The 15,311-nt window shown below is 43.5% G+C and overlaps 1 protein-coding gene across 6 annotated transcripts in view; it reads right to left on the bottom strand.

Annotated features, from left to right (window-relative positions):
- LOC101105495 (protocadherin gamma-C4) overlaps window positions 1–15,311 on the bottom strand; it is a 171,618-nt gene that overhangs the window by 143,663 nt on the left and 12,644 nt on the right. Inside the window, exon 1 of one of the 6 annotated variants that reach the window (XM_027970332.3) lies at window positions 10,808–13,432. The exons of 3 other annotated variants lie outside the window; for them this stretch is intronic. In XM_027970332.3, coding sequence (XP_027826133.1) covers window positions 10,808–13,231 — 2,424 coding nt within the window. In that variant the 5' untranslated portion in view covers window positions 13,232–13,432. Of the gene's footprint in view, window positions 1–1,598; window positions 4,191–6,547; window positions 9,134–10,807; window positions 13,433–15,311 lie in introns of those variants that run through there. 2 more of the 6 variants (XM_042250590.2, XM_027970333.2) reach the window with 2 other exon arrangements.

Here is a 15,311-nt window from a genome sequence, read left to right as displayed (position 1 = left end):
ATTTAAAAGATTGAAAAATCTTTTTTTAAAAAGGATCTAAAAATCATCTCCAGCAAACCATATGCAAAAATGAGTAGAGCACACAATTCTTCCATTATATAAGACATATTCATGAAATTTGAGACACACAGACCAATAAGTGGTATTTCATCAGAAAAATCTCATAGTTTAAGATGAGTACATCCCTGAGAAATAATTTTTTAAACTCCATGTCTTTTTAAAGTTGTGTCAGTGAAGATTTAATTAACTATTAAGTTAGGAAGAAAAAAAAAGGGAATTTTATTCAAACCAAACTGAGGATTATAACCAAGGAAGCAGCTTCTCAGAAAGTTCTGAGAACTGCTCCACCTGTTAGAAGTTGAAGTTACAGTAATATACATTTTTTGAGACAAAGGATCATATATAATAATAATGTACTGATATTTTGTCTAAAGTTCACCAGGGATCCATGGTCCAGGTAAGCAGTACAAAGCAAGCAGAAAGTCACTGTGACCCCCTACAGAGCTGGGAAAGAGCACTATTCTTTTAAGAAGTTACACAGATAGTATCAGAAGAAAAAAATATTGATTTTTACAGTCAGGCAGGCATTCCCATCTCTGAGGAGCTCTGGTTAGCCTGTAATGCAGATATATGCTGCACATTAGGGAGGGAGGAGGATAAAACAAAGACAGAGGATTTTATCTTTAATTTCTCTTGTCCTGTCTTATTTTATTTCATCATTTGAATTTTATTCCATTAATTGACTTTCCAAATGCAGATCTTAAACTCTTGTAATAAAGCGGAACTGTACCTGCACTTGCAGAAATGCAAACATTTATGTCCATATTGATCCTGCAAAGTGGAGGGGTTGTGTGTAACCAGAAGATGCCAAGTGTATGGCATATTTGTATTTAATGACTGTATCTAATTATTTGGAGATTTTAAGAAGCATCACAGAATTTATTCTAAACCACAATTCAGAGGCTCCATCTTGTTGAATTCTTCTCTCAACAAATACACATGTCCAATTATTACATAATTTAACCCAAGCTTTCCAGATTTTAGCATGCCACAGATATTATCATCACTATAAATTTAATCTGTCTTTCTGATATTCACCATGTTTTCCATATTCTTCCACTGATTTATGCAAATTATTATTATTACTAAATTGCAGGTACTAAAATACCAATGCTGTGGAATACTTTTTCCAAACACATGTACTATGGTGCTTAGGCAAATATTCAAAAGAGAACATTACATCTAACAATTTGGACTAATCAAACAACTATTAACAATCAGTTCTGGTATAAGAAAGTCTTTGGATAAAATGATTATGTATAGCCACTTTAAAAAAATAATCCTTGCTTCACTTAAGCATCTGGAAATCAGCTAGAGTTTCTAAAAAACCCACATATTCTAGAAAGAAACATTAAACTCAAAATATAATTAGAAAACAAGTGGAGAAAACATCAATTATTAAATTAAATCAAGTTCATCAGTAAATAAATCAAATAAATAATGATTCACTACATAATTAAGCGATTTTGAATGTGGGAGAAAAATGATGAAAACAAATGAAAACGCTCCAAGCATCCCTACTGAAAAAGAAAACTCACCTGAAGAACTTCTAGCTCTCTTTCCTTTGCGTTTATCTTCTCAGGTATCAGGAGAGGCTCGCTTTTCTCACAGCTCTCCTGGCTGATGAGCGTGTCTGCGTAGTTGGGCTGTGGGAAGATCACGTGACTCCCCCGAGAGTCCGCGGTGAGCGAGACCTCTTGCGAATAGGTCTGCAGGAAAGCCCGCACCCCGTCCATGCCCACAAAGTGAGAGGCGGGCAAGCCTGCCAACCCGATGCCCGAAGCCTGCAGGGCACGCGACGTGTACCAGCGCCGCAGTCTGAGAGTCAGCAGTGCGATGACAAAGGCGAGGAAGACGCAGGAGACCGAGGCCACAGCCACCACCAGGTACAAAGTGAGACCTGAGTCGTCAGGGTCAGTGGAGGGTTTGAGGCTGCCCAAGTCGGCCAGGACATCTGGGATGCTGTCGGCCACAGCCACCGTGAGCGTGACTGTGGCAGAAAGAGGAGGCTGGCCGTGATCCTGGACCACCACCACCAGGCTCTGCTTGACCGCGTCTCTGTCCAGCAGCGCCCGCGCTGTGCGCAACTCGCCCGTGTGCAGCCCCACTGTGAAGAGTCCTGGCTCGCTGGCCTTGAGCAGGCGGTAGGACAGCCAGGCATTCTGTCCTGAGTCTCTGTCCACTGCCACCACCTTGGTGACCAGGTAGCCAGGCTCTGCAGAGCGGGGTGCCAGCTCCACACCCGTGGAGCCATCGACGGGGAGGGCAGGATACAAGATTTCAGGTGCATTGTCGTTCTGGTCCAGGATGAACAGGCTCAGGGACACATTGCTGCTGAGTGGAGGGTCTCCATTGTCACTGGCTGTCACCCACAGTTGCAGTTCTCTAACCTGCTCGTAGTCAAAAGACCTCAGTGCATACAGGGCTCCCGTGTCAGAGTTGATGGACACATAGGATGACAGAGGTGTTCCCTGAAATTTGTCCTCAGCCAAAGCATAAGTGACCTGGGCGTTGTTGCCGCTGTCGGGATCGTGGGCATTTACAGAGAAGATCGAGATGCCTCTGGGGTTGTTTTCTGGGATGTAGGTGTAGTATGAGGTGTGAGGGAAAATGGGAGGGTTGTCGTTGATGTCTGCCACTTTCAGGAAGATGTGGTTTTCTGTAGACAGTGGTGGATTTCCACAGTCAGTGGCAGTTACTGTGATGTTGTAATCTGAGATCTCTTCTCTGTCCAGGGCTCTAGTTGTTAGTAAGTGATAGTAATTATCAACTGACTTTTCCAGTTTAAAGGGTAAGTTCCTGGGAATAGAACACACAATCTCGCCATTCTCTCCAGAATCGCCATCATGTACGCTAAACAGCGCGATTATGGTTCCCGGAAGACAGTCTTCAGAGACAGTACTGGACAGAGAGGTAAGGAGTACTTCAGGCGCATTGTCATTCACGTCCTGTACTGTGATTAGTACTTTAGCGCTGGCAAGAAGAGCACCTCCATCCTGAGCTACCACTTCCATGTCATAGAATCTGGATTCTTCATAATCCAGTGGTTGCACAGTTGAGATTTCACCCAAGTTGGAATCAAGTTGGAAAGTCTCTGAAATTTTGTCTTCTTCATTGCGAAAAGAGTATGTCAATTTCCCATTTATTCCCTCATCTGGATCCGTAGCAGTTAGTGTGAGCAACCGAGTGCCAACAGCTATGTTCTCTGGAACACTCACTCTGTACTCCGATTGGGTGAACAGGGGAGCATTATCATTTGCATCGAGGACCATTACGTGGATGTGCGTGGTACCAGAGAGTATGGGGTCTCCGCCATCTAAAGCTGTGAGTAGAAGATCGTGAACAGCTACTTTCTCGCGATCCAAGGGCTGTTCCAGTACCAGCTCTGGATATCTCTGTCCGTCTCTTCCGCTTTTCTCATCCAAAGAGAAGTGTATATTGGAGCTGAGCTGATACCTCTGGAGGGAGTTCACACCCACATCCGCATCTCGAGCGAAGGGAAGTACTAATGGTGTTCCCACCGCCGCATTTTCATTGACTTTTACTTTTACTTCCTCATCCCGGAAACGCGGGAAGTTATCATTAATATCGGTTATTTCTACTTCTACCCCATACATTTTCATTTTATTCTCAACCAAGATGTTAAAACTCACTAGACACCGCGCGCTCTGAGCGCAGAGCTCCTCCCGGTCTATCCTGTCTGCAGTGACTAAGCTGCCGCTTCGCGGGTTCAGAGCAAAGAGCTGCGTCCTACCTCTGGAGACGATGCGGACTCCGCGCTCCGCCAGCTCCCGGGGCTCCAGCCCGAGATCCTTGGCGATGTTACCCACGAAGGAGCCTTTGTCCAGCTCCTCTGGTACCGAGTAGCGGATGTGCCCGGCCCCAGCTTCCCACAGCGTCCCCAGGAGCATGAAGAGCAGGAACGGCTCACTGCAGCCCCAACCCCTCAGTGGATCCGCCATTGCCTCTCTCAGACCAGTTTTCTCTTAGTCCTGGTTCCAGCCTGCTGTTTCCTTATTTCTCTAAAGCCAACAGGAACAATTCCTTTATGAGAAGAGGGGTGCGGGAGGGCGACTTTTCCCAGGAGCTTCTCTGATCCGCGGGTGTTTTGTGCGGAAGGAGCAGAGTCTGATCGCATCAGCGGCAGCTTCTTTCCCACTTGGTGAACAGCGACGCTCAGAGTTCTAACTAGTTACTACAGCAATTCTGTTTTCATGCCAAAAATGTTTAATTATATTTTATTTCTAATAATTTTCTGCATCCTTAATAGATTACATGACATTGTTTATATCAAAATAAGATTCAATTCTGAAATGACAAAAGACTTCTACAAGATTAATTCTGAAATTAATATAATTATTCTTTCTTTTTAAAAAATTCTTATTCATTCATTCTTTGAGGAGAGAATTAAGTGATTAGAGGGTGTTCCCATTGTTCAAATAGGGCAGGCTTCTTCTTATTTGGTTTATGGCAGAAACTCTGATGAGCCATGCACATCATATAGATTGGAGAGAGACCAGACATAGATTTTGGTCTGGGGTAAGGGGTGGCTTGGAGATCAGGCAGAACTGGTTCTCCCCCCTTCTGCCTGTGAGAGAGTCACCTGGAGAGTCACTCAAGAGCTTGTTACAAAGGAAATGCTGGTGCCCCCAGAACTGCTGATTCAGTTAGTCTGGAGTCAGGCCTGAGAACTGGCACTTTTACTATTTAAAAAATTTTTATTTGGAGGATAATTGTTTTACAATGTTGTGTTAGTTTCTAAATACAACATGAATCAGCCATAAGTATACATATATCCACTCCCTCTTTTTTTTTTTTACTTCTTTAGAAAGTTTTCTTTAATGTGCCATTGAGCCTATGCCCTTTATTCACTTACTTATATTGAGCCCATCTAATTAGGACATCAGAAGTTTTTGTAGGCTTTAAGATCTCATTTTTAATTAGGATATGTTTATGAAAATATGCCCATTTGTACATAAGAACACCAAGAAAACAATCCTAGCTCTCAATAGACCTTTGAAAAAAGGCCCACAGTATTATGCAAATTGTATTAGTTGTCATATGCAGAGGAAATAAAGGGTTTTTAGGTTTTTTTGCTTTTTGTTACTTCTGACGTCTTTGAGAAAGTTTCAAGATTTTCACACTAAGTACATGGCAGCTACACTATATCACACTGAGACTTTGAGTTGAATTAACTATGCATTATTTATATTTTCTAATTACTATGTCTAAATTGGAGTTAGATGTTTTACAGTTACAGACACCTGGGGAATATCAGTATAGTGACTGTGGCTGAAAAGGATTTAGTTCATCACCCAAACAGAAAAACAAGTCCAGATACTTATCATTGAGCAGGCAGTAAGTGGCCTTTCTATTAAGACAGATATTAAATGTTATCATCTTTATATGGTAGCAAAAAAGAAATATGTCATTACTAAAAAGAAAGGCGATTTCAGAGAGTCCATTAAGTGAGAGAAGCAATTTTTACTTAAAGACATCTCACAGGAAAATGAAGAAAATAAAAGTATTTTACATTTATATCTAGAAAATTTTAAAAATGAAGTTTTAAGTAAACAGTGTGAGAAAAGGTCACAAAAATTTTCTCAATGTATGATTTTTCAAAAGCAATTTGTTACTGTACATGACAGAGAAAACATTTCTCCCATTTATTAAACACATTCTTATTAGCAGACACTGCATACCTCAAACTTTGTATGACCTTTTAAAGTAGATCTGGGATCCCAAGACATTTAGCTTGTAAAGACGCTTAGAGTGCTGGTGTTCATATCAGTCCTACCTATGCTCTGCTGTTGACTGGCATATCATTGAGTAAAATTCTTCTTTCTTTGCTTCTCAGTTTCCCAAACTAGTGAGACTGGGAGATCTCTTTACTCTTAAGTACTATAATTCTAAGAGGAAGCATAGCTAAAATGAATAAAACTAATATAAAGACTCTGAAGGAGAAACAAATAGCTTAAGGTCTCAACAGTTATAAACTTTCAGAGGCAATGAACGTAAAGATGAGGGAGAAAATGAAGTATCTTATGTAGAAAGGTTTGTAACTATGGGTAAATAAGGGGCTTCCCAGGTGGCTCAGCGGTAAAGAATCTCCCTTCCAATGTAGGAGATGCAAGAGGTGTGAGTCCGATCCCAGGGTCCGGAAGATCTCCTGGAGAAGGAAACTATAACCTACTCCAGTATTTCAGGATAATCCCAAGGACAGAAGAACATGGCGGTCTACATCCATAGGATCGTAAAGAGTTAGACATGACAGCAACTGAGCACCCACACGGATAAATAAATCCCACCCATAAGATGGGTAACTTATGTCAAAGATTTGCTTAAATAAGACTAAGATATTTAGGCAAAAGAACCTTAAATTCTACCTACAAAACAATGAAATATGAATTGAAGACTTCTACTCCACTCAGGTGGTTTGTTAAGAAACACTGAAACCGCAAAATAAGTGAACTGAATTAAAACTCACCTTTAAAATAGTATCCGAGGCAAATGGGACTCCAGCATCTCCATGATTAGTACTTGGTACCCAAGAGGTATCTTCGCAGAGGAGATCCTGAGGGGAAACTACTTCTGGGGTGATATTGAGAAAATTAAATTCCGTCTTAGCTGATTGAGAGGCAACGCACAGATTGTAGGAATAGGGCAGCGTTCCCTCACTGTAGTGTGGGAGAACCCCAGGTGCAGACTTGACACAGAGACCAGGCTTAAAGCAGCCCCAAGCAGCAGGGCTGGAGGAGCGTCGCAGGTGCAGGGCGACCGCCAGAATCACTGCCAGGAGGAAGAGCACCGAGATCAAGGCCAAGGCCACCACCAGGTAAAACTGCAGCTCGGCCTGGGGGTCAGACGGCGCGGGCCGGTCACTGAGGTCCGGCAGCGCCTCCTGCAGGCTGTCGGCGAAAACCAGGAGCAGCGTGGCGGTGGCCGAGAGGGGCGGCTGTCCCCCATCGCGCACAGCGACCAGCAGGCGCTGGCGGGCCGCGTCCCTGTCGCCCAAGGCCCTCGCCGTGCGCACCTCGCCCGTGCGCAGCCCCACGCTGAACAGTCCGGGCTCGCTGGCCTGCAGCACGTGGTAGGACAGCCAGGCGTTGTGTCCAGAGTCTGCGTCCACCGCCACCACCTTGGTGACCAGGTAGCCGGGCTGCGCGGCGCGGGGCACCGTGTCGAAGAGCGCCGAGCCGTCGGGCCCCAGCGCCGGGTACAGCACCCTGGGCGCGTTGTCGTTGCGGTCGCCCACCAGCACGCGCAGGCTCACGTTGGCGCTGAGCGCGGGCGAGCCGTGGTCGCGGGCCTGCAGAGTCAGCTCGCAGGCGCGCAGCTGCTCGTGGTCGAAGGCGCGCTGCGCGAACACCACGCCGCTCTGCGGGTTCACGGACACGTAGGACGACAGCGCGCGCGGCTGCAGGTCGCTGGCCACGATGGAGTAGGAGACATGGCCGTTGGGCCCTAGGTCAGGGTCGGAGGCGCTAACATGCGCGATGGAAGCTCCAGGAGGGTTGTTTTCTGGCACGTGGACCACGTAGGAGGCCTGGTGAAAAACCGGAGCGTTGTCGTTGACATCTGCGATGTGCAGGGTGATGGTTATACTGGAGGAGAGGGGCGGCTTGCCTCTGTCGGTGGCCATTACTGTGATATTGTATTCTGAGATCTCCTCTCGGTCCAAGGTCCTGTCAGTCGTTAGCTTGTAATAGTTCTTCAAGTAAGATTTCAATATAAACTCGGCCTTTCCCAAAATTTGGCAGTCAACTTCCCCATTTTCTCCAGAGTCTCTATCTTTAGTTTTTATCAAGGCGATCAGTGTTCCTGGTGGTGAATCCTCTGGTAGGGGAGTAAATACTGAAGTCACAATCACTTCAGGTGCACAATCATTCTCATCAAGAATTTCGACTTGGACACTGCAGTGGGCTGCTAGATCTCCAGGATCTTTCGCTTCTATACGGAGAGTGTAACTATTAGCAATTTCAAAATCAAAATCATCGTTTGACGTGATTTCTCCTGTTCTTTGATTTAAGTTAAAAAACTGTTTCACTTGTTCATCCACGTTATGAAAGGAGTAGGTGATCTCCGCGTTGACTCCTTCATCCTGATCGGTGGCTGTCACTCGAAGTACTAAGAAGCCAGGTGGCACACCCTCTTGCAGGCTGACTGTGTACACGTCCTGGCTGAACACCGGGGGGTTATCATTGGCATCTGTGACTTGGATTTGGATCTGGGTGGTGCCACTCTGGGGTGGGTCCCCACCGTCTACAGCTGTCAGTAGCAGTTGATGAAAATTCTGCTCTTCTCTGTCCAGAGAATGTTTCAGAATCAGCTCAGGATATTTACCTCCGTCTGGAGTCTGTTTCTCTGTGAGATCAAAGTACTCATTGTCATTAAGGTAATATCTTTGCAGTGAATTAGGACCAGCATCCGAATCTAGTGCCGGGTCTAGTGGAAATGTTTTACCTGGCTTAGTGGATTCTCCAATTTTTAAATCAATCTTACTCTGTTTGAATAGCGGAGTATTGTCATTTATATCCTCTACTATTACTGTTACATGGAAAATATTCAGTGGGTTTTCGGCGACAGTATCGAAATCCAGAACACACAAAGCCTTCTTCCCACAAATCTCTTCTCGGTCTATTCTGTTACTCACAAGTAATTCACCGCTTTCAGGTTTTACAACGAAATATTCCTTCTCCGCGCTAATCCGCAGCTTCCGGACCGACAAGTTTGGGACACTGAGCCCTACATCTTTAGCAAGATTTCCTACAACCGAGTTTTTGGCCAGTTCCTCGGGAATTGAGTAGCGAATTTGGTCTGGGAGAGCCCCGCGGAATAAAGACAGCAGGAACGGTAACAGTACCTGCCGCCACCGCGTCCGGCCGCTCGTCTCAGCGCTCAGCCTCATCCCGTCTCCCTCCACTGCTGCTCTGCTTCTTGATTGGGAGGAGAAATAAGCCCTCCGGGGTGTCAAAATCCGGGGTAAGGTCACTTTTTCCTGCTTTTGTTTCTTGTATCCAAACCAGTACTGGCCTCCTCTGTGTGGTTGGTTTGAGCAGGAAGTCACTCTCTTAGAGGCTCCCAAATGCGTCTGAGTATCTTCTTTCCCTTCTTTTGACCTACAGCGACGCCCAGAGGTTTTTCCTAGAAACTGCACTAATGTGTTCTAAAGGTGTTGCAAAAACTATTTTTTTTCTCCTTTTTTAAAAAAACTTATAAGGAGTATTTGTTTTTAAATAGGCATACATTCATAAAGTTCCAGATTCAAAAGTTACACATGTCATGTTTTCCAGGCTCTCCCTCTCTGCTTTCAACAACACATTTCTCTCAGGAGAAATCAGTGTTATGTTTTTAGTGTGTCACTCCATTAGTATGTTTTGTACCATTCAGCAGAATTTTATAAATTGTCTCCCTTTATAGGGAGACACAAAAGGAAATAAACAATATTCTATGTTCTACATCTTGCTTCTTTCATTCATTATGTCTTGAAGATAACATTTTCTGACAGTAGTACATAAAGAGGTTTTCTATTTTTAATTTCTTATAGTTATGTACTATCCCATGATATAATTGTGTAACAATTTAACCAGAAATATTATTTTCTAAAAGAAACCCAATGTCCACTCAAACAACAATGTATTTCTCATGTTATACTAGTTATAAATAATCTACCGACCTCCTAGGCACCGAAAAAAAGATGTATCACTCTGATTCTAGAAATGCATTTTTAATGCAAGAATCCAAATATGTCTGTCATAGTCTCAGGACAATTGATATTTCCAAATTATATTTTTAAGCTTCACTATTTTAAATGATCTCTCCTCACATACGATTTGCTTCTCAATATACATTTATTATCAGTATTTTCTTTTTCTGCTCCCCATGCCAGTTACATGTATCATACACATTCTTCTTTTACTCTATGGATTGCACCACAATTTCCCATGAAGACAAAAGCATTTAGAAACTCAAACTCTTCTCAATTAAGCTTTCCTTAGAAATCAAAAAGGGTCTCACAGTGATACCATAACAGGTAATTTAGAAGTTATTAAAATCACTTCTGCAATCTATTAAATATGAGTGGAATTAAATGAGTAATATTTTTGACAATCACCTGCACCAAAGAAATCATACATAGTCACTGCATGTCACAAACTGTACAACACAGTATGTGAAATGTACCAATCCAATTGAGAAACTATCCGTGTGAAAGTTATATCCAAAATTTAAATATATCCAATATTTATAAATTGTTATTGTTTAAGCATAATGGAAAACACCTGTCTCAAAGGAAAGAAAAGCAAATTTCAAGCAAAACACAGTAGGGTATAAAAAGAGGAAATTTAAAAATACTCAATAGAGATGAAACAATAGCCTCACACAAGATAATATGTTAATATGAGTTTACACAATTGCTTCCTATTCATAATTCTAGTCTATCCTTTCAGTAATGTCTAAAGAATAATGGCTTTAAAGATGTGAGATGTTACACGTATAAAATTAATAAATTGCTACTGACACTGTAACCAAATGAAGATTACAAAGGATAAATAACTTTTAGGTATAGTAACTGTTACGGATCGTTACTGAAGGATCATCTGTCTTTCCACTTTAAAGCAACAGAATACTAAAAAAGAAGTGCTTTATTGATCTATATATGCACACACACACACATATATATGAAATATAATTGGAGACATTTATGTAGTTCTCTCCCTACGTTTCAGTGTGGCAAGATTTGACTCACCTGATTAAGACTGTATTCACCTTTTGTTTTCAGTAAATCCTGAGATATCAGGAGAGGCTCGCTTTTCCCACAGCTCTCCTGGCTGATGAGCGTGTCCGCGTAGTTCGGCTGCGGGAAGATCACGTGACTCCTCCGAGAGTCCGCGGTGAGCGAGACCTCGTGCGAATAGGTCTGCAGGAAAGCCCGCACCCCGTCCACGCCCACAAACTGAGACGCCGGCACGCCAGCCAACCCGCTGCCCGAAGCCTGGAGCAGATGCGACATGTGCCAGCGCCGCAGTCTGAGCGCCAGTAGCACAATGACAAAGGCGAGGAAGACGCAGGAGACCGCGGCCACCGCCACCACCAGGTAGAGTGTGAGGCCGGAGTCGTCAGGGTCCACTGAGGGCTTCAGGCTGCCTAGGTCAGTCAGGATGTCTGGGATGCTGTCAGCCACAGCCACAGTGAGCGTGACGGTGGCCGAGAGAGGGGGCTGGCCGTGGTCCTGGACCGCCACCACCAGGCTCTGCTTGAGTGCGTCTCTGTCCAGCAGGGCCCGCGCTGTGCGCACCTCGCCCGTGTGCAGGCCCACCGCGAAGAGCCCTGGGTCACTGGCCTTGAGCAGGCGGTAGGACAGCCAGGCGTTCTGTCCCGAGTCTCTGTCCATTGCCACCACCTTGGTGACTAGGTAGCCTGGCTCTGCAGAGCGGGGTGCCAGCTCCACACCCATAGAACCATCAGTGGGGAGGGTGGGGTATAGGATTTCGGGTGAATTGTCATTCTGGTCCAGCACAAATATGCTCACAGACACATTGGTGCTGAGCGGTGGGTCCCCGCTGTCACTAGCAGTCACCAGTAGCTGCAGGTCTCTAACGCGCTCATAGTCAAAGGACTGCAAAGCATACAGGACTCCAGTGTCCTTGTTTATAGAGACGTAGGTGGAGAGAGGCGACCCCTGCAGTGTGTCTTCAGCCAGAGAGTAAGTGACCCTTGAGTTTTGATTACTATCAGGGTCATGGGCGGTCACAGAGAAGATGGAGGCTCCCCTGGGGTTGTTTTCTGGAATGTAGGCCATGTAGGAAGCATGAGGGAAGGCAGGTGGATTGTCATTGACGTCTGCCACGTTCAGTGAGATGTATGTTTCTGTAGACAATGGCGGAGTTCCGTGGTCAGTGGCAGTTACAGTGATGTTATATTCTGAGACCTCTTCCCTATCCAGAGCCCTGTGTGTCAACAACCGATAATAATTTCCATAGGTCTTTTCAAGTGTGAATGGCAGGTTATCCAGAATGGAACACGTGACAAGGCCATTCTCTCCTGAATCACTGTCATGCACATTGAAAAGTGCAATTACTGTGCCTGGGGAAGAAGTTTCTTGGATAGAGCTGGTGAGAGATGTAACTGTGACTTCTGGAGCGTTGTCATTTACATCCAGAATTGTCACCAGTACCTTACTTCTGGCTCGGAGACCAGGTCCATCGTGGGCTTCTACATCTATATCATAGAAGCCAGAGTCCTCATAATCCAAACCTCCCAATATCGTTATGTCCCCAGTCAGAGAATTCAACTGGAAGAGCTGGGATATTTTATCTCTTACTTTCCGGAAAGAATATGTGACTTCTCCATTGGCCCCTTCATCTGGATCAGTGGCTTTTACAGTGAGTAGCCTGGAGCCCACCGTCACATTCTCCCGCACTCTGATGTGGTACTCGGGCTGAGTGAATACCGGGGCATTGTCGTTGGTATCCACAAGTCTTACAAGAATCCTGGCAGTGCCAGAGTAAACCGGGTCGCCTCCGTCAAAGGCGGTCAGAATGAGGTGGTGAACCGCCTCTTCCTCACGGTCCAGGGCGTGCTCCAGTACCAGCTCAGGATACTTAATCTCATCAGTTCCGCTTTGCACGTCTAGGGAGAAGTGGACATTCGAGCTGAGCTGGTAACCCTGTAGGGAGTTTATTCCTATATCCGGATCAAAAGCTTCAGGAAGAGGAAACCTTGTCCCAGGGTTTTCATTTTCAGCGACTTTTATTTCCCTTTGCTCTGCCCCAAAGTCGGGCGCATTATCATTAACATCAATTATTTCCACTTCAACTCCAAAAATCTTCACTTTGTCTTCTAAGAGAATCTCTAGGTTTACTACACACTTGGGAGATCTGTCACAGAGCTCCTCCCGATCTATCCTGCCCGCGGTGACCAAGCTGCCGCTTCGCGGGTTCAGAGCAAAGAGCTGCGTCCTACCTCTGGAGACGATGCGGACTCCGCGCTTCGCCAGCTCCTGGGGCTCCAGCCCCAGGTCCTTGGCGATGTTGCCCACGAAGGAGCCCTTCTCCAGCTCCTCAGGCACCGAGTAGCGGATTTGTTCGGCCCGGATTTTCCATAGGGCCCCCAGGAGAACACAGATCCAGATTAGCCGGCTGCAGTTTGGGCAGAAAGGAGGGGACGCCATGACAGCCCCGCGGCGGAATAGCTTGCACTTGAGTGTTCCCTTGGTGGAGGCTTGGGGATTCCCAGGATCTTTGGGGTCTAGGATAAGGTACTTTCACCGTTGGATGTTGGAGCTCTCGGGGGTCCAGTTCGAAGACGCTTTCTAAAACCCCAAAGCTAGTGCGTTGTGATGCAGAAATCTTGTGGTACGGATTAAATTCCTGGTTCTTTTTTCCCCCGATTGGTGAACAGCGACACTCAGAGTCCTAACCTGTTACTGCAATCTATTCTTGGTAAAGAAAGGATCGCTTGTACACCATTTCCTTTCCATGTTCAATTTTCTCCAAAATAATCAAAACCAAACATCTGCTGTTTAATTTGTAGCGAAAATCTATAATTGACCCAAAGCTTCCTGTACATTAAGGCTGATAAAGTATTTTTCCAGAGACAAGTTTTTTTTTTTGCAAGAATTTTTTCTACCTCTTTTAAGTTTGTTGCATTACTTACACTCATAGCTCAATTTCAATTTGCATTGAAAAAAAGATATGTTTACCCCTCCCCAAAACAAGGTTATACTTTAAGAATAGAAGAATAAATAGTTGAAAAGACAGTGTCCAAGAAGTTGGAGATCTGGGTTCTAGTCTTAACCTACACAGAAACAAGTTTTCTCACATGATTGACCCTTTAAAATCTGGGGCAAGTTTTTAATTCCCTTGTTAGAAAACATCTACTGTTTAAGAGCTAGTTTTACCCCTTTGCAAATGGGCTTGACAAATATGATAATAGGTTTGGGAAGGATATTTGCTCATTAATTTTATATAAGATTCATGACCACAGGTTGTATCTGTGAGGATCATGTTCACAGTGAGTCCTCAAACTCTAGAATAGCACATTTCATTGAGTATATACTCGAAGAATTTTTCAATGCTTAATGAAGGAGTCATTAATGAAGCTGCAAAACCTAAAAGAATGCATATATAACTGATGTTAAAAGAAGTAATAAAGGTAAAAAGACAGAAAAGTTAAACTGAAGCACTATAAAGAGCATATGGTGTTTCAGTGATCTCCACATTAGGACACACCCAGAAGGTATTATCTTACTATTACTTATAACTTTAGTTTTGATTTTAGAAATAATTGGTAAAAAGGAAATATTTTAATAATTATATAATCATTGCATGTTTTATAGTTTTCTTATTAATGAATACTTAGAGCAGTTTACTAATCTGAGAAAATTTGAGATAAAGCAGCAAGTACTCAGTTCTTTGATTACTACTCACATAATATTTAGTTTCTAGAAATCACTCATAAATTTTGATCAGACTCAAAACTCCATTAATTATTCAGAGCTTTAAAAATTCTCTGACTTTGGAGAGTAGGCTGAAAGTATTTTTCACAGTCCTCAAAAGACCCACAACTTTTTGGGGGTTGGGAGGTAAAATAAAATTGTTTTGGAAAAAATCTGACTCACTTATTAGAAGTCTATGTTAAAAAATTATGGAAAAGTCTCTGTATACAACAAAATATCCATTATATTCCGCATGATAGCAGTGACAAAGTAGATAGGGTATAAAAACTAATAATTTAAGGATGGTCAAGAAAATTACTCTTGACAGTTTACAAAATGGGAAAAAAGACCCAAAGTTACTGATTCAAATATGAAACCTGTCAGTCTTTGCTACATATGAAAAGCAAAAAAGTGCTAAGAGACTTAATTATTGAAGGTTATATTAATACATCACAGAAAAAGATAAACAACTAAACTGTATTTGATGAAGGTGAAATTAAAATTTTTTTTAACTTAAAGAAATGTTAGTACATTTACAATCTTGAAAAAAGGTATATTACACATCAACTATGTAAGGGCAGTGCTATTACTAAGGGCGGTGACAGAAAAAGCTGTTTGTAGCAGGATTTGCTGATGTATAGAAATACTGAGAGTACAAATTGAGAAGTAACAATAAGTAATAATTAACCATCAAGACTAATGAGCAATCAAGAAACCAATCTCAACCCATCCAATATACCTCCTCTCCCACTACCATCACTAGAACAATGAACAAGGACCAAAACTAATGATGCACTATTGAAAATAAAATACA

Source organism: Ovis aries, chromosome 5, assembly GCF_016772045.2.
Source record: "Ovis aries strain OAR_USU_Benz2616 breed Rambouillet chromosome 5, ARS-UI_Ramb_v3.0, whole genome shotgun sequence".
Lineage (NCBI taxonomy): Eukaryota > Metazoa > Chordata > Mammalia > Artiodactyla > Bovidae > Ovis > Ovis aries.
The sequence above is the reverse complement of the archived record's forward strand: the minus strand, read 5'-3'. Positions and strand labels throughout refer to the sequence as shown.